General features: G+C 37.7%; 1 protein-coding gene across 1 annotated transcript in view; it reads left to right on the top strand.

The window, feature by feature from the left end:
• Nucleotides 1-24,065, top strand: part of LOC131077808 (eukaryotic translation initiation factor) — a 139,796-nt gene extending 115,731 nt beyond the window's left edge. The window contains exons 4-8 of the mRNA XM_059213215.1: nucleotides 21,045-21,142; nucleotides 21,400-21,487; nucleotides 21,640-21,990; nucleotides 22,264-22,599; nucleotides 22,725-24,065. Coding sequence (XP_059069198.1) covers nucleotides 21,425-21,487; nucleotides 21,640-21,990; nucleotides 22,264-22,599; nucleotides 22,725-23,093 — 1,119 coding nt within the window. The 5' untranslated portion in view covers nucleotides 21,045-21,142; nucleotides 21,400-21,424 and the 3' untranslated portion in view covers nucleotides 23,094-24,065. The remainder of the gene's footprint in view (nucleotides 1-21,044; nucleotides 21,143-21,399; nucleotides 21,488-21,639; nucleotides 21,991-22,263; nucleotides 22,600-22,724) is intronic.
• Nucleotides 24,066-24,310: the final 245 nt, after the last annotated feature.

Here is a 24,310-nt window from a genome sequence, read left to right as displayed (position 1 = left end):
CCCCAAATATGAGGTATAAAAGGGAGAGGAGAACTCATTTGAAGGGGGAATAATTTGGGAATTGGAAGTGCAGATCTGATTGTGAAAGGTCGTGTCCCTTTCAAAGGGCAGAAATAATGAAGAGTTGCACTCTTTCAAAGGGTGCTAATGGTGAAAGGGTGTGTCTCTTGCCAAAGGGCATACATGATGAAGAGGTGTGACCTCTCCCTCACATTGAGAGATATAAAGGAAAGGAATCAAAAGCATCCAGTGGCGTCACCATGGATCAGATCAAATCAGAACTGTTATTAAGTTGCAGGCAGTGACATCCTTGTTCTTGGTGGTATGCATGCGGATGTGCTTAATATATGAAGCTCGATAATGTTCTTATGTAGAATTTAATAGTAATATTAATATAGATTGCAATATGTATGACTGTCATGCTTAATTTCATATACATTCGTAGTGCAACAAGATATTGACATATTTACAGTCCCAATCTCTTAACTGTTAGTGTTGGAAATAAGCCACACCCGGACCGACGATGGACTGGTCCAAGAGGGGCCAGTAGCTCAGTGTTAGAGCACTCCAGCAGCGTATGGAAGGTCCTAGGTTTGAGTCCTAGCTGGTCCATGTCTCAACATGGTATCAAAGCTAGGTCCAGGCTAGGAGCCCCAAGCACACGAGAGGTGTGGCTTAAGGGGGGGTGTTGGTGTTGGAAATAAGCCACACCCGGACCGATGATGGACTGGTCCAAGAGGGGCCAGTAGCTCAGTGTGAGCACTCCAGCAGCGTATGGAAGGTCCTAGGTTCGAGTCCTAGCTGGTCCATGTCTCAACATTAACCAGTTCTAATTCCTTTTTCCTGAGGAATGGTGTGATGCTGTTAGGGAGAGGCGGAGTAAAACCATCTCATGATAGATGAGCCTCAAGGGTGAAAGAGCTCATGATCTTGAAATCTGGGCTATGGGCCCCAAGGGTGAGTGGACTGAGGTTTCGATAACCTGGGTTGCATTAGGGAGATGGTATCTGTTGATGCAAGAAATGTAGCACGCTAATCTCTTTTGTCAACATAGAATAGAATACCGAGATAATCCCATTCTCTCTTGTGTAAGGAATTTTCTAGTGCTACTAAGGATGATCATAAGAAAGCAACCTCAAGGTTTATACTGTCAAGTCATGACTATGGGATAACTCAGCAGTGATGTGTTTGCTAGTAACACAAAGGGAACTTATGTCTGCAATTAAGATATGCTTTAGAAAGGTTCTACAGGTCGCTCTTAAGACTTTACAAGTCTCATTCTCATCATATTTCCACTAAACATGATGCTGTTTTGAAGTATGAGTTACAAATTTATATATAAAATAAATAGAAAAAGGGGGGAAAGGGTAGAGAAGTTAAACTACTTTAACTAGATCAACACCCTGAATAAATAGATAGAATTCTCAAATAACCAAACCCTGTTTTGCCAGTTTAAAACACAACTTGACAGAGCCGGTGCAATCTTCAAAGGATAATCTTGATTTTCAAACTACCAAATGCATATGCTGAATCTCAAAACATTCATCCAACTAAACATCTAGTAATCAAACTAAGTTTGTCAAACATTCAAACTAACCATACAGAGAAATTAACAATCAGCTAATTCCTAATGGTATGAATAGAGAATTCTATCAAATATTGATTCAAGGAAACCATTTGTAAATAAAATGCATAACAAAAATTGAAATTTGGGAAGAGGAACCATGCGGTCACAAGAAAATTGACACAGATTGGTCTTCCATAAATTTTGTATAAATTTCAGTAGAGTTTCGGCAACAATTCATTAACTTTTTACAAAAACAAGAGAGAACTAGTCCCCTTTATATAGACTTTCAAAATTTGGATGAATGGCCAGGATTTAACTAAACAAATGGCCCAGATTCATCCATACAACATGCTCCCCCATACCTAATAAATATGAACCTTACCCTTCAACTAACTTACCAACTAGCAGCAATAAAGTTGTCCCAAAAAGTGCACTTCATGGAGATCAAAAACAAAAAAAGCTACTTTGGCAGCTGGGGGAAATAACTAACTTTGGGGACTGCACTTTATCTTTTTATTATCCCAAAGTAGATATTTCCCTTTTACAATAAAAATTCATTTTCATCATTTGAGTACTTTCTCCAAATATCTCTGCCTGCAGCCCGCTTGTTGATTGTAACTAGGTAGAATGCGGATTCCAATTGTCTTAAGGCAACATTGAAATCCACCAAGCGCTGGGCCCTTCTCCTCTCACACGCCACTCTTAGGGATGAGCCCTTCTCATCCCACACGCCACTCTTAGGGCTGGGCCCTATACATCACGACACTTCTTAACTCCACGCTACATGCAAGATAACGTGCTTACATGAATAGGGCCGACCCTATCTAATAAAGCATTTCGGTTAATGTAAGAACCCAACTTGGCTCTCCTCTGTTGATTGTTTCTTTTGAATGCAGTAGATTTGAATTTGTTTTGGTTTTTGAATGTTTATAGATTTTTTGTGTTTTTTTGGTAATAATGAGCAATGAAACAATACTGGAATAAACTCCTATGCTTAAAATAATATTGAAACAATAATATTACTGCTGGAATTAATTTACGAGACTATCAAGGGAATGTTTGTTCTGTTTTATGGCCAATATGAATGGAAAACAACTTCATTACAATGTAAGATAAAAACCTGATTTTTGCTGTCCCAGTAGTTGAAAAAAATCTGCAAACTGCAAATTTTAATTTTTTTGAAAAAATTACTGTTCACGCGGTGCTGTAGCAATCAGTACGGCGGCACTATTCACGCGGTACTGTTCACGCGGCACTGTAGCAGTCCGTACGGCGGTACTGTAGCAATCCGTACAGTACTTGTTAATCACCAAAAAATTCTTCAATAAATCTGCAATAATTTCTCGTGAATTTATTCTTCAATCTTGCGCAATTAGATGCAAATAAGACCTCTGAATGAAGTCTTCCTGAAACCAAATATCACTGAATATTTCATCAGCTCAGATGGTGAACATTGAAGCAACTACGTCCTCCAATGGTGGCTGAAAACCCTAGTCTCCAGAGCAAAACCCTTTCAATTTCACAATGTCAAAATAAAATAGCCATCCTCTTCTTTCCAAACTCAACGCTATTTATCCTTTTTGCAAGTCGTACCCTAATCCTCTTAATTACAATTTTGCTTGTAATTTCATTTAATTTCACTTTGGGTGTCAAAAATGATTTTAATCATTAAATGGGCATTTAATTTTAATATTTCAATAGTCTGGCTCAGATAATCTAATTAAAAACATGGCCCCGTCTAATGATGAGTTGACCCTCAAGTTAAGTGATTATAATATAAAGTCACTTTATAACTTTATTATTAAATCACTTAATAATAAATGCTAAGTCATTCAAACTTGTCTAACTCCACGAATATTTTGAATTTAGCTATGCCGTCTGAAACTGGAGCTCACTAGTTGACCACCCATATGACCATGATGTCTGCTAAAAATAGCTGGGGTCCATCTCCAACTGCTAAAAATAGCCTGGCCAAGCCAAACTCAAAGCAAAACTCATCATAAACAAACTCTGGCAACCCAGAAGTGTACTCTGCTCTGTCCCCCGGAAGATCTCCATGCCAAGGTGACCCTCTATCCAATCCTACTAGCCTACGAGGGTCTCTGATAGGCTAATCACAAGCTAGAGTGATGTCTCTAGCTAGAAGGGGACATCACAGTTAAAGTGATGCAAATAAATTAAAGGTTATTAATTTATCATAGTTGACATAAATGGATCTTGCATCACATATAAATAAAGACACATTCACCTCATTCAAACATACAATCAATATATCCTTCATGTGAATTATACATCTGCCTAAATGCGAAGTTTGAAGAAGGAATAATCAGGATTATCTCTGCCATTGAAGGTGCTAACATTAAGGGCAAATACCATCATAAAGGAAGCCGAACTATTCTAGAATCAAGGCGCTAAAGTTGCAGCCCAGTCTCAAGCAAAAAGTGCAGACTTAAGATGCACTAAATGTGCAGATCTAGGGTATGAGCCTGACTGCTAGTTGGTGTGTTTAAGGGGCAGACCTGATGCTCATGAAAGTGCACACCTGTTGTTGATTTCATCAGCCCTAAGAGAAGACATTCCAGACATCTTCAAGTACTTGAGATAAGTGTTGCAATCATTATATGAATATAATCCATAATCAGATCTGAGGATCTTTTCTGGCTTGGTTTTTCCTCCTAGGAGGTTTTCACAGGGTAATTGTGTTTTGTTCTTATTTGTTCATTTCTATGCTATGCCTAGATCTAGAAATCTCTAAATTTTAACAACAAACAAATTAATTAGAAACTAAATTCTGATTTCTAAGTTTTACATTAATCTGAATGTATAAAATCAACATGGTATCAGAGACAAGTTCGTACTAACTAGTGATCAGATTTAATCATGTGATTTCAGTCTCTTGTTGCTTCCTTCCTTGGTGACAAGTTAGTAAATATAAGGATCTCTCAATAAGAGGACTTTGATGTTAAATGAACGAATCTTTTATTTAGTCCTTGTTAAACCGAATATTATAAGAGGATTCTTGGTTAATTAAGGTTGTTGTTAAGGGCTTATTATTTCGTTTGGGCTGCATACTTATGTAGTGGTTAAGATTTGATCTAAATAAGAGTTGCAAATCTGATTATGAAAGGTTGTGTCCCTTTCAAATGGCAGAAATAATGAAGAGTTGGACTTTTTCAAAAGGTGCTATTGGTGAAAGGGTGTGTCTCTAGCCAAAGAGCATACATGATGAGGAGGTGTGACCTCTCCCTCATATTGAGAGACATAAAGGAAAGGAATCAAAGCATTCAGTGATATCACCACCAATCGGATCGGATCAGAACTGTTATTAAGATTACAGGCAGTAACATCTTTGTTCTAGGTGGTATGCATGGGGATGTGCTTAAGATGTATGCTTAATATATGATACCTGATAATGTTCTTATGCAGAATTTAATAATAATATTAATATGGACTGCATTATGTATGACAGTTATATATATTCATAATACATGACAAGTTAGTATACTTATAGCCTAATGCTTGTTACTACTGTCAGTATTTAAGAAAGTTGGGAATGGAGTTGTTTCCGAAGAGGGGCAGTCTAAATCCAATCAACAGGATGATTCCCAAGATAGGGTAAGGGCTTGGAACCGTAAGCCTTGAGGGAGCCTATTGTATTTTGGTCTCTGAGCGGTTTGGTAACATAGACATCCCCTTCTTCCTTAGAACTGAAGTAGTAACGTAGGTTGACACTTGCATTAAGAATTATGGATGATAAAATTAATTATCTAGTATGATATAATTAGTTCTCTAGTATGGTAAATGAACAAATTTACTTATTAATAATTGATAAATTAATTGAACTATGGAATATCACAAATTTGATTCATGTTAAGATAGATTTTGTCTTCTAATCAATTTAGTTGAAGTCATAAGTATTTTGAAATAGATTAATTATGGTTAAAACAGGCCTAAATCTAGTAGGGGAGATTTTGTGTAGATGCCTGTATGTGACCTGATCAATTAAATACTAAAATTAAATATGGAATGTATGCCCACATTAAATATCTAGTGCTTAATTGTTCCAATGAGTGAGATCAAAACAAAGAAGAAAAGTTGAACTTCATATATTTGTAATGATGAAGACATTGCGAACTCGAATATTTCCTCTCTGTTTTGAACTTCGTTTAATTTGTGTGTGCCTTTATCTATGTGCATAAGGGAAAATAAGCCAGTTACATAAGTATCGCTGCTAATTGAGTAAATGAAGTATTCATTAAATAAATGTCATAAATAAGTGAGCTAGGAATTTATTGTTCACAATGCTTGATCCGAAGATTAATTCCTTTGATGTATTTGTTGTTGGATGTCTAGAGGTTTGATCTGAAATCCTTTATCAGAATTATTTTGATTATATATATTGCAGCCTACTAATTGCTATTGATTCATGGAAGTATAGGCTCTCACTATCATTGCTTGGTTAGTATCTTCATTGGTAAGTATACTTCACTCTCCTTAGTACTTCCTCACCTATGATCTGATTGAGTTTTGACTATCAATTGAATGATTCTATAATAGTTACATAAAACTGACTTTTCAGTTGATTATTTGCTATCATGAAGTGTGAAGTATTATGGAAATTAATAATATACTCTATATCCTCAATTGCTGACTTGGAATTATTCTAGTTGATAACTATCATACTTTTGTGAGCTAATTGTAGACTCTATTAGGTCATACTAATGGTTGTATGCATATACTCTCAAATCTGTGGAAACCCTGGTGAGGCAGAAAATGATCATGTACATCCTTCATGAAAATTAAATTTTTGTTATAACCTATATGGTGATGTACAAGTTTTCAGGTTGTGTGTTATAGGCTGGCTCTTTTTAATTTGTGTCACATAAGTATTTTCTCAGCATTCTATGTATCATTGGTTATATTGTTAAAGGGATGCATCTAACTTATCATGAATGTTGTGATCCTCACCCAAGGTCATTTTTATATAACCTCATATAGTAGGTGATGTATGTCGAGGGCCAAGGCCATACTGACATCAGAAATCCATAAGCTTGGATTGATGTGACTTCAAAGAGAGCTTTGAAATAAGGCATAAGGATCTTCACACTCAATTAGAAGAAGTTTGAGGATATGTCTTGATCATAATTGCGCCATGGGTCCAATTCATAAAAGGTGAAGTTGGCATGTCTCATCCTTGTTTATGAATACTTATGATCTATGGTGCTTGGCTATTAGTCTGATATTCAGGATTAAGAGGGAGCCCTATGATCTTCAATAAAACTCTTGGTATGAAAGAGTACTTGATAAGCCTAGGGTTTTGTAAATATTCTAACCTGTTCCTCAAAGTATTTGAAATGCTAATTCTAATTCCTCATGTGGATGATCTAACTCTGACTGATAAAGATAGTCTCATGATTTAATATAAGAAAGAATTAGCTCAGAATTGAGATGGAAGATCTAAACCTAAAATGCATTACTTCTAGGTTAGAAGTGTGGCAAGGATCTAATGAAATTATTCTAAGTCAAGTCTTCTATTGTTATGTTAGAATCATGGATTGTAAACTTATATGGAAGCTAACTTGAAGAAGTTGAGTATGTCTGTAGCCAACTATGATCTTGCAGATTCATCTGAAAAGAGGTAGGTTGATTGGTGAGTGCTTCAGCTAATCAAAGCTAAGCATATTGTTGCAGCCAAGCATATTTTGATATTTTCAAGACACAATTGATTATGGGCTGAAGCTGCTTAGGTTCAGATTGGTCAAGAAGTGTTACGGACAAGGAAAACACTTCAAGCATTCACCCGCTGCGATCTCTTGGACCTACAAGGACAGTCCTCAGTTGCATTGAGTATTGCTGAAGCTAAATACATTGTTGCAAGTGTTGCATCAAGAGAAGCGGTGTGGTTTCTCAAAATTCTTGTTATGTTGTTTTGATTTATTATCAGGGTTGTATAGAGATACCTGACAATTCAGTGTTTTATGGCAGGACAATCCTTTGTTGCAGATGTTCTCACCAAGTCTCTTGAAGCTTGAGTACTTCAAAAGATAGACTTGGAGCTGTGGAGAACACCGTCTTGGTTGAGAGGGAGTCTCAACCTCAGTGATACATTGTGTTGTATCAACCACCCTCTGCGGGCAATGTAAGGTGGATCTAGTCGATGCTTGTGTGCGAGTTGGAAGACTATGTTATGTAGTTCCATTCTATGCTTGTGTGCAAGATGGAAGACTACAATATTCTAACTATGTTTATTCCATTCCTCGCTTGTGTGCAAGATGGAGGATTATGTTTATTAGATTCCATTCTATGCTTGTGTGCAAGATGGAGGACTATGTTTTCATTTTATGCTTATGGAGAACAATGATTATGTAACTCCACTCTATGCTTGGGTGCAAGATGGAAGATTATGATGTTACATTCTTCTTTGGGAGAAGACTGAGGTAAAGACAATGAATGATGGATATGCGTGATCGATGGCATGGAAAGACTCCATGATGTGCATGAATAATTGTGTATGTATTCATGACTTGCAAGTGTGCATGTTGAAGTTTTGAATCCACCCTTCACAGGCAGTACAAGATGGATACTATGGGCTACCATTTGTGGCTACTTGTTGTGATCCCCTCTCTGGAATATTTGAAGTTGACAGCTAAGTTCGGATTACAATTTAAACATTGTATGTATTACTTAGGGCCGGGCCCTAATCTTGTAACCTGGTTGTAAGATTATCTTTCTCCCTAGTTAAGAGGGAGTGTTGATTGTAACTAGGTAGAATGCGGATTCCAATTGCCTTAAGGCAACATTGGAATCCGCCAAGGGTTGGGCCCTTCTCCTCTCACATGCCACTCTTAGGGTTGGGCCCTTCTCATCCCACACGCCACTCTTAGGGCTGGGCCCTATACATCACGACACTCCTTAACTCCACGCTACATGCAAGATAACGTGCTTACATGAATAGGGCCGACCCTATCTAATAAAGCATTTTGGTTAAAGTGATGCAAATAAATTAAAGGTTATTAATTTATCATAGGCCGACATAAATGGATCTTGCATCACATATAAATAAAGACACATTCACCTCATTCAAACATACAATCAATATATCCTTCATGCGAATTATACATCTGCCTAAATGCGAAGTTTGAAGAAGGAATAATCAGAATTATCTCTGCCATTGAAGGTGCTAACATTAAGGGCAAATACCATCATAAAGGAAGCCGAACTATTCCAGAATCAAGGCGCTAAAGTTGCAGCCCAGTCTCAAGCAAAAAGTGCAGACTTATGATGCACTAAATGTGCAGATCTAGGGTTTGAGCCTGACTGCTGGTTGGTGTGTTTAAGGGGCAGACCTGATGCTCATGAAAGTGCAGACCTATTGTTGATTTCATCAGCCCTAAGAGCAAACATTCTAGACATCTTCAAGTACTTGAGATAAGTGTTGCAATCATTATATGAATATATTCCATAATCAGATCTGAGGATCTTTTCTGGCTGGGTTTTTTCTCCTAGGAGGTTTTCCCAGGGTAATTGTGTTTTGTTCTTATTTTTTCATTTCTATGTTATGCCTAGATCTAGAAATCTCTAAATTTTAACAACAAACAAATTAATTTGAAACTAAATTCTGATTTCTAACTTTTACATTAATCTGAAAGTATAAAATCAACACCGTTGTGCCCGAACATATCCTTGAAACTTCAAGTAGACATCTCTTATCTCTAGAGCAGGGGGCGTAGGTGTGTTGTTGATTCGGAAGATAATATCCTTATAGTGATTTTCTGCCCTTTGCACCTCCAGCTCCCAATCCTCTTTGTTGGTCTCGTATCCCCGCATTGCTGGATGCAACTGGTTGGCAAATATCATGTCATTTCTAGTATATGGAGCCCCATCATTTTCGAGCGCACTTTCAGTTTGTTCAACCCCATCTTGGGTCTCCAATCATCGATTAGACTTTACAAAAGCTACGTGCAATTAGTTCCAACACATGCCAGGGTACTTTCACATTCTTCCCATCCATAATCAATGAGGTCCATGATGTCACTCTTTAATCTCAGAGTTTGGTACTAGTCTGCGAAGGTGCTGAATTCATGAGGCTCAATAATTTGCTAGCCTATAGGGATCTTAGGGAAAGTCTAGAATAAGGCCCTCATGATTGGAAGTGAATTATTAACCACCTCCTTTAATTTCTCGAGTCTTTCTTTAGTGGAACTTATTGCTTGGGTAGTCTGATCTATGTCCCGCTCCAGGAAAATCACATTCTGGAGTATTTGATTTCCCATTCTTGTAACTTCTTCGAACCATTCCCACATTACCTTGTCTGAGGCTCTTATCCTTTCAAATTCAGCGGTTGTCTTCTATGCTAGTGTCGCGGGAGGAACATAGGCTTCATCAATATGTTGCAGTGACTTAAGTAGGTAGTCAATGTATCCCTCAGCCTACTCTACACAAACCTTGTACATATCCCTCTCTGCAGTCACCTTTTCCAACCGACTCAACATTGTCTCCACTGACTCTCTAAATTCCTACACCTCCTGCTGCTTGGTCGGCTTTCCCATTGGGATTGACACAACACTATAATCAGCAAGCGTGATTTCTTTAGCTGATTCGCCCTCTGGCGGGGCAGCAATATGTATTGTCCAGTTTCGTCGAGCATCCTTGGTTACCTTTGAATAGGTCCTTGGTTTATTTTTCTCTTTAACTTGAGGCTGTCCTATTCGAGAGAATAAATCCTCAAGACTCATAGGTGGCCTCACTGCCACTTTCTTCTTAGCTCGGGCATGCAACCATGTAAGAGGGACAGACTGGCCTGAAGTAATAGCTACTTCTTTGCCTTGCTCTCCTAAAGCTGCACCTGATTCTATTTCTGCTCTTGGCTGGTCAACTAGGGATAAGAGTTGATTTCCATCAGCATCTTGTTCTCTTCCCACGGTTGAGTTTTTTCCGACCTCACTTATTAATTGCTGGGGAACCTCAACTTCTTGTTGTTCTTCATTTCTAGGGGGATTTCCATCCTTGTCATCCTCCTTATCTTCATTTTTATCTTTATCTTTATCTCCCTCCTCTTTATCCTCTTTATTGGGCCTGATTTCCCCTTCTTCAATCTGATTTTTTGAGCCCTTCTAGATCAATGATTTTCACTTCTTGCTGCTGCACATTGGGCTCCTCTTGGTTTGTTGTCTCAATGACAGTTAAATCCGCTTGTAGCATAGGAGGGGTAGGTTGTCGTTCCACCTCGATTGCATCTTCTACAGCGGTAGAATCTTCTTGTGAGGTAGCAGCAAATGGTCTTCCTATTGTCAGCTTCTTACGAGTGGGGGCCTTGAATGATTGGCTCTTAGACCTCTTTGATGCTTTTGACCCCTTACTGGCTTTTGCCTTTTTCCTTTTCTTTTTAGGCTCCTCTTCGCCTTCTGTTGCCCATGTTGCACTTGATGCCTCCGCTTCTTTTGATGATTGAGACTCAAGGTCTCCCATCAAGTTGTAAGTGAACTGCACTTCATCATGAGTTAGTTCCTCAATGCGTTGATGAATCTAGGCATTAGTGTATCTCCTAGGTCCTTCCATTATCACCTCCAAGCTGGTGATAGGATCTTGAGACCAATTAATCAAGGCAGGAGGGCGATCCTTCTCGACATCAGAGGCTTGATACTACACACAGTCCCCATGGTCATCTAGTTGGTTTGGGAACCGGGCGTACTCAAAAGTTTTGATTTGGTACAAGCTGAGTTTGGAGCGTTCCCTCCCGCAGACATCAAAATCGTCACTACAGCTGGCCCAGTAATCTTCCACGTTCATCTTGTGCTTGTAGTGACGGCCATAAACTTTCCACCCCAACCCTATAGGATCAAAGCTTGCCCTACAAGAATGCTCTTGCAAGCAGTATGTGGCCAGTTCCTCAGTAGATTGGTTAGCTTGTGTAGGGGTTTGAAGAAACACATCATTGTCTCCAATCTTCATTGGGAATGAGACCCCTGTAACCTTCTTGTCTTTGAGGATCTTTCTTGTTGCATTTGTTTGCCTAGCGACTTCCAAGAGCATCATCTTGTCGGTGGGGTACTTAGGGAGTCGGTATGGGGAGCCTTTAAACCCTGGGATTCTCAAATAAGAGAACTTAGGAAACTGGATAAACCATGTCCCATACTGTTTCACCAATGGGATCACCTATTTGGACAGCCTTTGTTGCAGTCCTTCTTGCATAGTCTTGACTATGCTCATGGTAAAGGCATCATTCACCCGCTCATATTGACCCTCCGCATATGCTATATTATTCTTCTCCCTCTGGCTTATGTTGTAGAAGTAGAATTGAGGGTAGCAGTCATTTACCTTTTTCTGATTGGGCCCATTCCCAACGTCGCTTAAGCGGATCAATCCCAACAACCTGGGATGTCGTGCAAACATGTACACCACCTAGGACATGGTGAAATACTTCTTTTTTGCAAGATGTACTAGTTGTGTATGTATGTTGTCACTGATGATTTGTGCTCAGTCTAGCCGGAGCTTACCCACGAAGACCTCTTTTGTGTAATAGAACATCCACTCCTCAAACATATTGGAGTGGGGCAGCCCCATGACACGGCTGAGAAGGGTGACCATGTCCCGTATTCCTCATTGAAGTCGCTTCTATATATCTTTTTGAGGATCCTAGAGCTGTGGGGCCTCTCTTCCCTAAACCAATTGTCGTTCATCTTATTTTTACACTTGGTGGAATTTTGGTCATACATTGCTTGAGCCTCTTCCATTTGCACTACAATTGCATCTTCATGGACGGGGATGTCGAAAGCCTCTACAATGGCCTCAGGGGTGAAATCCACTATTACCATGTCGGTCACAAACACCACCCTGTAGTCTGGCTTGTAGTGTTTGGAGCTTTCTACAATTAGCTCATAATTTTGAATAGCATGTGGGAATCCCTTGTGTTATCCTGCTTTCCACCATTTTATTAGCCCTCCAATGGGGACCTGGACCATACATCCTATCCCTAAACTGTTGGATGTCAATATGCCCAAAATCTGTGACGCCCACATTATCCCATTTGCTTTGAACTTTAGAGTCTAGGAGTGTTCCCTGATATTTGTATTTCATCTTTTCCAGCTTGCGGGGGTTCTCAATCTTTAGATGTCTGAGAGGTTCCTGGTACTTAGAGTGCCTCAAAGGGGTCAAACACTTTGGGAGGCATCTACCCTGCACACTAGGACGCGAATTACGACAAGACTTAAATGCGTAAATGGGGGTTAGCAGTGCCCAATAACGGCGTTAGTAACAAAAATCATCAGCAAAGTAACATTATGACAGCATTTTCAGCAGAGGTTTAAAATGGCATTTGGAAAGGTGCAATCTGCTGTTTGAGTTTTCAAAATTTGTTGTAAAGTTGGAAAACCTGGTTTTGGCATGCTTTTGCAAGTTTTAAAATGTTTAGCAAAGTATAAAAAAACTTTCGGTATTTGGAGGCCTGATGAAAACAATATTTAAAATTTTTGCCTATGATGTGAATCCCGAAAATTTTGCCAAGTAGAAACTTTTTAAAGTTTTAGTATTGAATTTCTCCATTGTTTGGCTGCGTTTATTTAACTAGGGTCCCGGTTTGGGTTTGATTTTTAAATGAACTTTGAGATGTGTAGACTCAGGTGTTTATTTAACTAGGGTATCGGTTTGGGTTTTAAATGCAACATTTCACTATCATTTAAAGAATATAACTCATTCGCCAAGATTTTAACAATTAAAAGCATACTTGGAAATGATTGAAATGTTCAGCTTATTGCAGATGTTTCAGCTGGGGCCATTTCCTTTGCTTCCTGGAAATGTGTTTTTCATTTACTGGACACCCTTCTCTTGTGGCTTGAAAACACTTGAAGTGCCTTCCTATCTCAACCTCCGACGCTTGCTAACCTTGTTGGACATTGTAATATTCCCCTTAATTTTTTTTTAATTTTTCGATAGCAAGATTACAATCACACCAATCACCTGTTAGGGTTAGAATAATGAAATCCAAACAACTGAAGGGAACCCTACACCTTTTGATCACCGAGAGCCCAGACTGGGAGGGTGAGAGCATATGGTAGTAGGGGATCGTTAGTAATAATTTATCAAAGTGTTGAATACAATAATGGCCAACAAGCCAACCCCTTCCGCTTATCCATCGGGTGAATCAAGAAGCTTGGCGGTAAACCGGCCAAGAGAACAACACTCCCAAAACACGAATCACTCAACCACAATGTTTCAGCAGGAGGATTGAACACACCAAACAAGCTCAACTCAACCGCTTATGAAGCAGGAGGATCATTACAATAAACATCACTCAACCGCTTATGCAGCAAGAGGACCATTACAAACAAATATCACTCAACCACTTATGCAGTAGGAGGACTAAATAACAAATATCAAAATATAGGTGGCAAGCCAACCTCTTCCACTTTCCAGCGGGAATGCTTACAATCCAGAAATGGTTAGTAGTACTACTACTTAACCTTACAATATAAAATAGAGAGATAGAATAGAGAAGTAATGTTGTCCAATGCTGATAAATTTCTTCAAACAGTTACTAACTCCCAAAAGATCCTTCAACATGAATTTATGAAATCCTAGGATCAATAACACGCAGACCAGTAGCTTGAAGAAACTAAGAAATGTTCAATTCTCTCTCCAAACTCACCCAAAAACACCCCAAATCACTCCCAAATCAACTAACCTACTTACACTACGAAAGGCACGCCCAAACACCAACTTCTGGAAATCTGTAATTTTATAATAGCAAGCTGAAAACCCACCAAATCACTCATATCTTTCTCTATACACAACGGAAAACCCCCAAACTAGATGCAAATGAAAGATACAAAGAAGGCGATAAGGATAGAATAGATAAACATCAACTAACAATGCCCCAAACCCAAGACACAACCCAAAGCACCTCCAGCATAGGGCGTACCAAAGCAAAAGTTCGATTTGCAAGATAAATTTCAATACACCACAAAAACCAATGCAAACTTACAGGAAGAATCGCCTAGGACATTGAAACCCAAGGAGCCAATACCCAGAAGAAGCAGGAGGTCACACAGAGACTTACAGCCATGACTTCCCCAACAGCCTGGAAACACACCAAAACTCGAACTACTGCAGAACCAACAATTCCACACTTCAACAAACTCGCAAATATCACTGAAAGGACAGGTAAAACAGCTAGGTACTGTCTTGCAAGTACAAAACTGCACTTAGCTAGGAAGGCTCACTTTGAAGCTCAGATTTCAATTGTCAAACCGGCAGCATAACGATGCAATTTTTCAAGATATCCAAATGGAAGACCAAGCACTTGTATTTATAGTTTTTTCCCTCTGAAATTCAAATGTAAATGCTCACAAATTCACCTCTCCAAATTTCATTTCATTTCACTAACATATGGCGTCCAAATGACATTTCATTCCATTTCCCAAGGTGGGCGCCCAAGTTGCATTTTAACCAATAATTAAACAAGTTCGAACTAGTCTAAGTCTTCAACAATAACTTAATGCATTCTCCAAATTTTAACACCTAACTTAGGGAAATATAACATTGATATTAGATATAAATATGTCTTTTCCTAAGTCGCCCAATATATCATTAATCAGTAATAAAATAATTAAATATTAAACTTTAGGATAAGGAAAAATATTTAATTAAATCACTTGTGACTCCAATACTGATTATCAACAAAATCTAGGATGAAGCTGAGCAATGAAGACCACTGAACTGCTACATGAACAAGACCTTGTCCAAACTGCTAAAAATAGAATTGCTCAATACTGCCACTTACTAAAAATAGTAAGTCATGGAATACTCCTCCGAAAAACATGATCTTCACACCCAAAGAAAGAGCTTGGAAAGCTCAATAAGACAACATCATCCAAACAGCCAAACCCTAACTTACTAAAAATAGTAAGTTCTCACTTCACCAAAGAATCAAATGCATGTTATGCCACCCTGGAGCTCATGAAAAACTCAGAAGGAAACCATAGTCCTAATTGAAGAATTCCCTCCTGGTAAACCCTAATAAGCTCGAGAAGAACTCCACAAAAGTTGGGAACCCTAATTCTCCTTTCCAAATAGCCTACGGGTCTCCGTAATAGGCCAATGGACCACTGAACTAATCACTACGGAGAAGGGGACATTGCAGACATAAAGCCATATGAGGGGGAAAATCAAGGAGCCTTCAAATTTTGATTCAAATTCAAATCCTAGCAGCGTTTCGAATTTTCTTTATTGCAGGATTTCTCTTGGGCATTTGATTGGTGAAATGGAAGAGGTAAAAAAAAGGGGTGCTTTGCATTGAACAATTCAAACCCTGCCTCAGACCTACCCTTCTTATTCACATGATCTGCATTTGCATGGCTCGGCTAAGAATGTGCTTCAAGTTTAAAGAGACTAAGAGCTTTATTTTGCTTGTTCGAGCCTTTATAGTATTTTTCTCGAGGTTTTGAGGCATGAAAATGGCAAAGCCTTCAATGGACGAACTTCTTTTTCTTGCTCGGATGATCTTTTTGTTTTTATGCCTAAGTTTGGTTCGCTTATTTTATCTAGGTTTGAGTCTTGGCGTCAAACACTCATTGCCTGCTAAGAGGCTCAGTTTTTTTATCGGCCCTTTGAGGCACGATAAAACACTTTATAACTTTACTTCGACCTCCTTACTTGCTAGTGCTTTTAAACATTTTGGTGTTTTGGTCGGCATTTGAGACACGATGAGGAAAAATGTGCTTTGTTTTAAAACACGAGAATTTTACTTAAATGACCCCTACTTTTACTATGCTCATTATTCGTCAGGTTTGGTTGGGGATATTTATCGATATATTTAGGCACGATGAAAAGAAGGCACTGTGTTTTAGAATCGACTCTCTCATTATTTCCTTTCATTGACACTTGAGTGCTATTTTCGACGTATTTTTTGGTATACGTAAAGGTGTTGTGAAGACATACTGAAAAAACGCACGACCATATTTTACTTGCTCAAACTTAACTTCAGGACCCTTATTGATAGTTTGCCTAACGTTTGTAGGGAGAAAATACAAAAATGCTTTGTTCATCATGAACTCTACTTGCATTCATGTCAACTTTACCCTTTTCGGTATAAACTTTGGGTTGTGCAAGGCAAAAATAACACACGAACTTTAGCTTGTTTGACCTCCCTTTGTTATTTCATTGACACTTGGGATTATCTCGGTATTCTATTCTGTGTTGACAAAAGAGATTAGCATGCGACATTTTTCACCTCAACAATATCATCGTGCCCTAGACAAGAAAGTCTCCCATCTAGAATTAGAAATTAGAAGGGGATTAAGATTAGGCTTGAATAAGGACAATGCCTAACTATACTATGAGCAACCCTAGTCATTAATTCGTAATTACTATAACATGGTAGGTAGTAATGTTTGTTTCCCTTTGGGAATTGACAGCCTATAAATAGGGTACATTATAATCCATCCCTTATCCAAGTTTGTCTCATCTCTTCCATCAAGACACTCACCTTGGAATATTCTCTATCAAGGAGGGTGGTGCGTAGCTCATGTTCTCTAGGTGGAACAAATGAAGGACCAACATCTATCATATCTTTAAACATTTGTTTAAAATATGATCAACATGCTAGATGAAATGGTATGGCATGAGTATAAAAAACTTGGCAATAGAAGAAACAACCACATCTCATGATTGTATGTTAAACATATCTGCAACACTACTAGTTCTCTTCTTTCCCTTAGTAGACGTAGAACCATCTCCTCCTTGAATTCCAATGTCCACATATCTTGTAGGCAATGACACACTAGGTTGTGAACTCTACCATGGAATTCCTTTCTTTCTTGCCTCCCCCTCTATATGCAATTTTATTGCCTCAGCCTTCTCAGCTGGAGTTATTTTTTCACAACCTTTTATCACTTGACCACCTATCCACAAAAGATGACAATAAACTCTCATATAGCTGCCCTTATAATCTTTTTTGCACAAATGGCATAGCCATACTCCATTCCTTTATTTTTTTTATCCTTGTCAATTAGTCATGCAAATTGTAAGAGGTGTCTTGGGGTTAAATGGGCCTTTTTTATTAGTTTTGAGGAGTTTGAAAGTACATTCAAATGGGTTTGTACTTGCTGGCCCTGCTACACTCCCACTTCTTGAAGAATCCATAGTGGCTATGTGATGTCCCCACTTCGAAATATAATTTAATAATAAATAATGATATTAAAATTAAAATCTAAAAGAATAAATATAAAAATTAAATTAAATTAAATATCAAAACATTTATTTAGTACTGATTAATCAACCATTTATTTCTATCAACAATATATTATAAAATAATGAATAACCATTTATCTCTATAATAATAAATTATTAAATAAAATATTAATTTGCAATCACTATTAATTACTATTAAATAAATATTAAATAAACAGTGGCAGACCAAATCTGATGCATGTCAGGTTTGTCTGCCTTTGCAACAAAAACATACAAGGAAAGGTACGATTAAGATATGGAGACATAATAATATTTGACTGACATTAATAAATATTTATTAATAATAATATTTAATAAGGCTATGTTAGCCATAATATTTAAGAGGCTACGAACCTTAGTTATTCCTAAACAAAAAAAACACCGTTGGAAATAAGGAGGAGACACGTCCTTCCCATACAGCCCATCACATCAGCAACACATGTATTAAGAGGTCCAGCGAATCATTATGAGGAACAGGGGGATTGAAGAAGACAACAATGGGTATTAATACAATGTCTCAATTATACGATAAGAGGGGAAACAATACAACAAAGTGCTTAATGACTTAGACTTGCAAACATTAAGGTGACCGATCAGAATTTGATGATCAAATGGTATCCGATTGACCAAAGAAAATGTAGTGATTCGCAAAGAAGTAGATGGACTTTACCAGGACAGTCAGTGATCATCTATCTTAAGTCTCTATATTGCCAAATTCGCATAGTGGCAATCTAATTTGAATATCGATTTAATAAGACAGTGATTTGTTAATAGATATGAGAGGTGGCGGATTGATGCTTAAAACTGCCAACTAGAAGAGGATGCTCCCAAAGAGATGGAAAGATTGTATTGATGGAGTTGTCGTCAATAAGAAAATTGAATCGCAGAATAGATTAATATGCTAGCTGATCCCATAAGTAGTTGGTAAGCATTTGTATGCTGCAATTTACAAACGAAACATTGAATAGATGATTGTATGTAATCAGGCCAACTAATATAAAGAAATACATAATAAAGAACAGCAACGATAATGTGTGTATTCATTATGATTCGATAAGAATTGTAATTCTGCAATGTGTGTCTATGGTTGAAATATACGATTTGTAAGTGAGGATGTTAAGGTACAATTACAAGGAGCAAGTGAAGACTGTTTAAATTATTTTAATTTAGAAAAGTCATACACGTTAAATCACAAACTTTCTATAAGAAACGTCTACTCTAACAGGCACGTCTCTAAGAGAGAGAGAAAACATAAAGGATCATTTTGATAAGTAAAGTGGGGGTAGAGATGGATTATGTACACCAATTTTAAGGGGAGTCATTTTGGGAGATTATGGCAAACCTTTGAAAGAGGTTATTTCGGTTATCTTGTGCTAAGAATTGGAAGACCTTATAGAAGATTTGGGGAAGATTTTATTTTATTTTTAATCTAATCTGAAGGGCTCAGACAAGCAGCAAAAATTCACAACAGGGTGGAATATGTTTCAAGTACTCAAATCAGAAAAACTACCAAGATAAGTTCTATCCTCCAAACTGCTCTTAGAATTTTAAGTTAAAAATTATGATAAAATGTATTCAGTTCTGATAAAAATATGTTTATTATCATATTACAACTCTCACTTCAAGTCAAAATTGTGGTCTCAGGACTAAACCCAAGGCAAATCCCAAATGGGGACATTACAGGCTACCATACTTCTATAAGTTCTACCTCTACTTCTTTCTTGCATTTGAACTTCACCTTCTTCTTTATCACTACTCTCACTATTTCTCATGGATTTTTTTGGTTAAGAATTTAAAAGAGAGTTGCAAGTTCCGATATAAAATCAAATCAAATCAAAATGCCCTCCCTGTGTGTTAAAAAATCTGAAAAAAAAAAATTAAAATGCGAAACAAATGTAAGATGAAGAACTTACCTCTAATGTAATGGATTTGATGCCCTAATGTCTTCTTCCCACTATTGTTGCCCTCTCCCTTTACAGTTTTTCTTCTCTTGCTGCTCTTCAACACAAGTTTGTGAATGTTAAAATTAGATATATATTATTTTGGTTGTTTTGAGGGGTGAATTAGATTTAGTGGTGGGGGTCCTTGTGGGCCCACCCACCCCTTTTTTTCTTTAAAAATGTTTGTATTTTTTTTAAATGAAGTTATATGTTGTTGGGCCATAGAGACAGCTAACCATCCTTGCGATGGTCAAGGCACGCTTGGACAACTATCTCAGGGATGGCTAGCCATCTCATGACATCCCCAGCTCTAACTGGGATGCTTTGAAATTTCTTAGGCATCACCGCATTCCTTAAATGCCCCTTATAGGAAATGGAGAAATGGGGGTACCAAGGCAAGGGATGTGCGTTGTTTTTGGGGGGATTGGGGGATGGTAGGGGGTGGTTTATGACCTGTCCCTACATCCCTTAAACATTACTTGTGGGGGTGGGTTCAAAAACTACAAGGAAAATGTCTCCAAAACATTACCAATGCGAGATGGGATAAAAAACTATAGGGTACACCTCCACAACATACGTGGATGATATTTTATTTTGAAAGAAATATTGAGAATGTTCTCTTCCCTCTCTTGAATCTTCAATAGCTCCTTAAGGCTTAGACACTTAAGATAGGCTTTGCATTGGCGTATCTGTGTGACTCAAAATTGTTATCTCTAATTCTAGAAATTATGATGTTTTGGTAGTATGTTGAGATGCATGAGGCAGTTTGGGTTACTATGTAAGGTGTAAATACCAAAATATTGTAGTGTTAAATTTTACGATGTCTAATATTGTTGAGGTGCATTGTATGTGTTGAGTTTGAAAGTGGTATTATCAAATTGACTATAATGCAAGTCAAGTAAGTTATATTAGCATTCTGTATGTACGAGGCTTTGCCAATGAGGAAGTCATCAGGATGAAATTCATTTTTTATGTTAGCAAAATCTTTTTTTTTTTGTAAATACATTGTTTAGCATGTTGTTGTTCTTTATGGGTTGCCTTCCCTTTCTTGGTATCACTATTGTTTTTTAGTTTCAAGCTGTTGCTTGACATGTGATTCCATATCCCTGTGGTGGAATCTTATTTTATTTTAGGTCCTCTCTCCTCTCCATTATTTGGCTGAATGCTACAACCTTCAAGCTTTTTGTTTATAGTCCTAGAAGTATAGAAAATCAGAGTAGAGTGGCTCTAACTTGTGTAAACTGATGTGGTGTCTGTAGCTATTAGACGGATATTTCACTTCTGACACTTGCATAAAAATTATATCTTTACAGAGGGCACCGGCTCCAGCTCTAATAAAGGCTGCCGTTCCATGGTCTGTCAATAGGGGGGCATTATCGGAGAAGGATAAAGTTCTCAAAACTGTTAGAGGGTGAGCCTTGTGGTCATATTTTTTAGTTGTAACATTTCATAATTCTTTTTGCTCTAGACCTTTTCTGGAAATGCTGATTTGTGGCACAAGGATAAGTGATAACACTCGAGTAAAATTTTAATGATAGCTCTTCCAACAATGATTTAACAAATACAATTTTTTCTGTTATATAGTTAGTTTCTCAGGAAACACTGATTTATTGTAATAAGTTATGGGCAATATTTAAAGTGAATGTCTAAATAGTATTTGTTACACAGGATACTCAATAAGCTGACTCCAGTAATGTATGATGTTCTTAAGGAGCAACTTATAAATGTAGAGATTACCACAGCAGATATTCTGCAGGTCTTTTGTTCTTTCCATTCTAGAATATTATTTATCTCTATTCTGTTAAGTTCTGAAGTAGTTTCCTTATATTGCAAAAAGATTTTATGGTTTTACACTCAGTTGCATTAGTTGAACAAGTTTTGACTAACAAGAGTATGCTTCATTGCCAGGGAGTGACATCACTTATATATGAGAAGGCAGTGTTGGAACCAACATTCTACCACATGTATGCCATATTGTATCAGGATCTGAGTACTGCATTACCCCAATTCCCTTCTGATGATCCAGATGGAAAACCTATATCTTTCAGGCGGATTTTTATTACTAATTGCCAAGAAACATTTGAAGGTGCAGATAATTTGTGGGCTGAGACCAAACAGATAACAGTCCCAGAGCAGGAAGCTGAACACCAAGAGAAGGAGAGGATGGTTAAGCTTCGCACTTTGGGAAACTTAAGGCTTATTGGAGAGCTTTTCAAGCAAAATCTGCTACCTGAAAAACTTGTTCATCACTGTGTTCAGGTTTGTACAAAAATCTCATATTCCTCCATGGCTTCTAACTTAATACACTTGTTCATTCTTAGTAACATCATATGTAGTATGATTTGCCCTTAATCCTTATTCATTTCATTAGACCATTGTGAATAGTAAAGTTTTGTCTACCAATTTCTTTTCTAAAAGTTGTATTCAGCTGTCACCAGAAGCACATCTTTAAAGAATTTTATGCAAACAGGAATGAGTAAAATATTAAAGGAAAAATGACATTATTGTTGCATTATATTATCTGTGAAACAGGAATTATTAGATGAGGGTTTTAAATCTCCTCTAGCTGAGGAGAATGTGGAGGCTCTTTGCCTGTTGTTCAATACAGTTGGAAAACAGCTTGAGAAAAACCCTCAGTCATGTATCATCAATGATAATCATTTTGCTCGGATGAAGAAGCTGAGTAATAATCCTCACTTGGCATCTAGAACGAGGTTTATGGTTCTTGATGTTTTAGATTTGCGTGCTAACAAATGGATTCCAAAATGTGAAGAGATTGTTAATCCTCACTTGGTGTCTAGAATGAGGTCTACAGTTGGTGATGTTTTAGATTTACGTGCTAATAAGTGGATTCCTCAATGTGAAGAGGTTGTTTCCAATCTTCCTTTATATTTACGTTGTTGCCGATTTTCAGTGATTATCTTTTTGTATTCTTTTTGGTCAATCCATCGGTCGTATTGAGTTTTAACTTGCCATCATTTTGATAATTGCAGATTAAAGCAAAAACCTTAAATGAAATTCATTCCAAAGCTGAACAAAGGCTAGGTTTAAGGCCTGGAACATCTGACATTCGTAATGGGTGTGGTGCACCTGGCATTCATTTAAATGCAGGGAGCAATCTTAGTGTTAGACGGCCAGGGAGAACAATGCCTGGAATGTCTGCTATGCCTGGAACTCGCAAGATGCCAGGTATGTCTGTAATAGATCCTGATGGATGGGAATTGTTTCCTCGCAGTCAAATCGGCAGTAAAACTGAAGCTTTGGTGTCATCCCCTGTTAGAAATACTGGTCAAGGAGGTACACAAGTACCAGATTTAAAGCCTTCAGTAGGTAATGCTAAATTGTTGCCACAAGACACCTGAGGGTTTCTTACTGGTAAATCAAGTGCATTCTTGCAGAATTTGGCTGCTAGGCCATCTTTGGTGCCCAATGTAGGAACGCACAAGCCTCTTGTTCAAGGTCCATTTGGAGGACCTAGATCTTACAATCCTCCAGGAGTTTCTAAAGTTGAACTGGAAAAAGATAGATTTTCAGCACCCCTTCCTGCTACTGAAAGGCCTGTGCCAACAGGAAAACCACCAAATGATTTACCTAAGAATACAATATCATTGTTGGAGTAGTATTTTAGTGTTTGTGATACTATAGAAGCAAAGCTTTGTGTTGAGTTAAAGTGGTCTACTTATTCCTGGATTTGTCGACCAAGCACTTTTATTGGCAATGGAAAAGGGTCGAATCAATTATAATTATTGTACAGTATCTGTATTCTCAAAAAGCACTTTCAGATATAAAGGACGGAATAATCCATGTTGCTGAGAATTGTGATGATATCATATAACCATTGACATACCATTAACACCAAGGTATCTTGGGGATATAGTTGGAAAATCCACCTTTGCAGGAGCAACAGATCTGAAGTTGCTAAAGGAAGCCATGTCAAAGGTGGAAAAAGTGCAGATTAGGATAACAATTTTGGAATCAGCCCAGTGAACTAGAGGACCAATTTCAGCTCCGGAAAGAGTATTGGATGCTCAGTGGCCATCTTGGAGAGCGAGAATCTTATTGCATATAAGAAACCCTCCTTGTTAACCTTCTGGTTTTGAAGGGTTTCATATGGAAATGTGTTATAACTTGACCTATCTTATTCCTTGTACATTCAGGTATAGTTTAGTTGAATTTTAACTTTTATCTATTAAAAATCTAAGAAAAGGAATATCAAATGTTGTTAATTAGAGTGCAGAATACTCTTAAGGTGCTCTGAGAAACTCTTAATGAACATACACGATTGTGGTACAGCTGGATGAATATTTAAGGCACGTTTTAGTGTTTTCTGGTTTCGTTTAGTGTGGAAACATTTTGCTAGAAGCTTTTACACAATACAGAGATTTTCGTTGACGTAAAATTCTTCCTTTAAGAGGATATATAAGTACTTGAACTCATTTGCATGCAATGAATTTCTCCTTCAATGTCATTGATATTTGGATGATATGTGTGGGAGGAATATTGGAGCTTTACATTTAAAAGCATTCTATAGATTATGCTGTTTCTGTTTTACCTTAAGTGATTACCCCTTGACATAATA

This window comes from Cryptomeria japonica, chromosome 10 (assembly GCF_030272615.1).
Source record: "Cryptomeria japonica chromosome 10, Sugi_1.0, whole genome shotgun sequence".
Lineage (NCBI taxonomy): Eukaryota > Viridiplantae > Streptophyta > Pinopsida > Cupressales > Cupressaceae > Cryptomeria > Cryptomeria japonica.
This window is presented reverse-complemented; position numbering and strand designations above follow the sequence as displayed.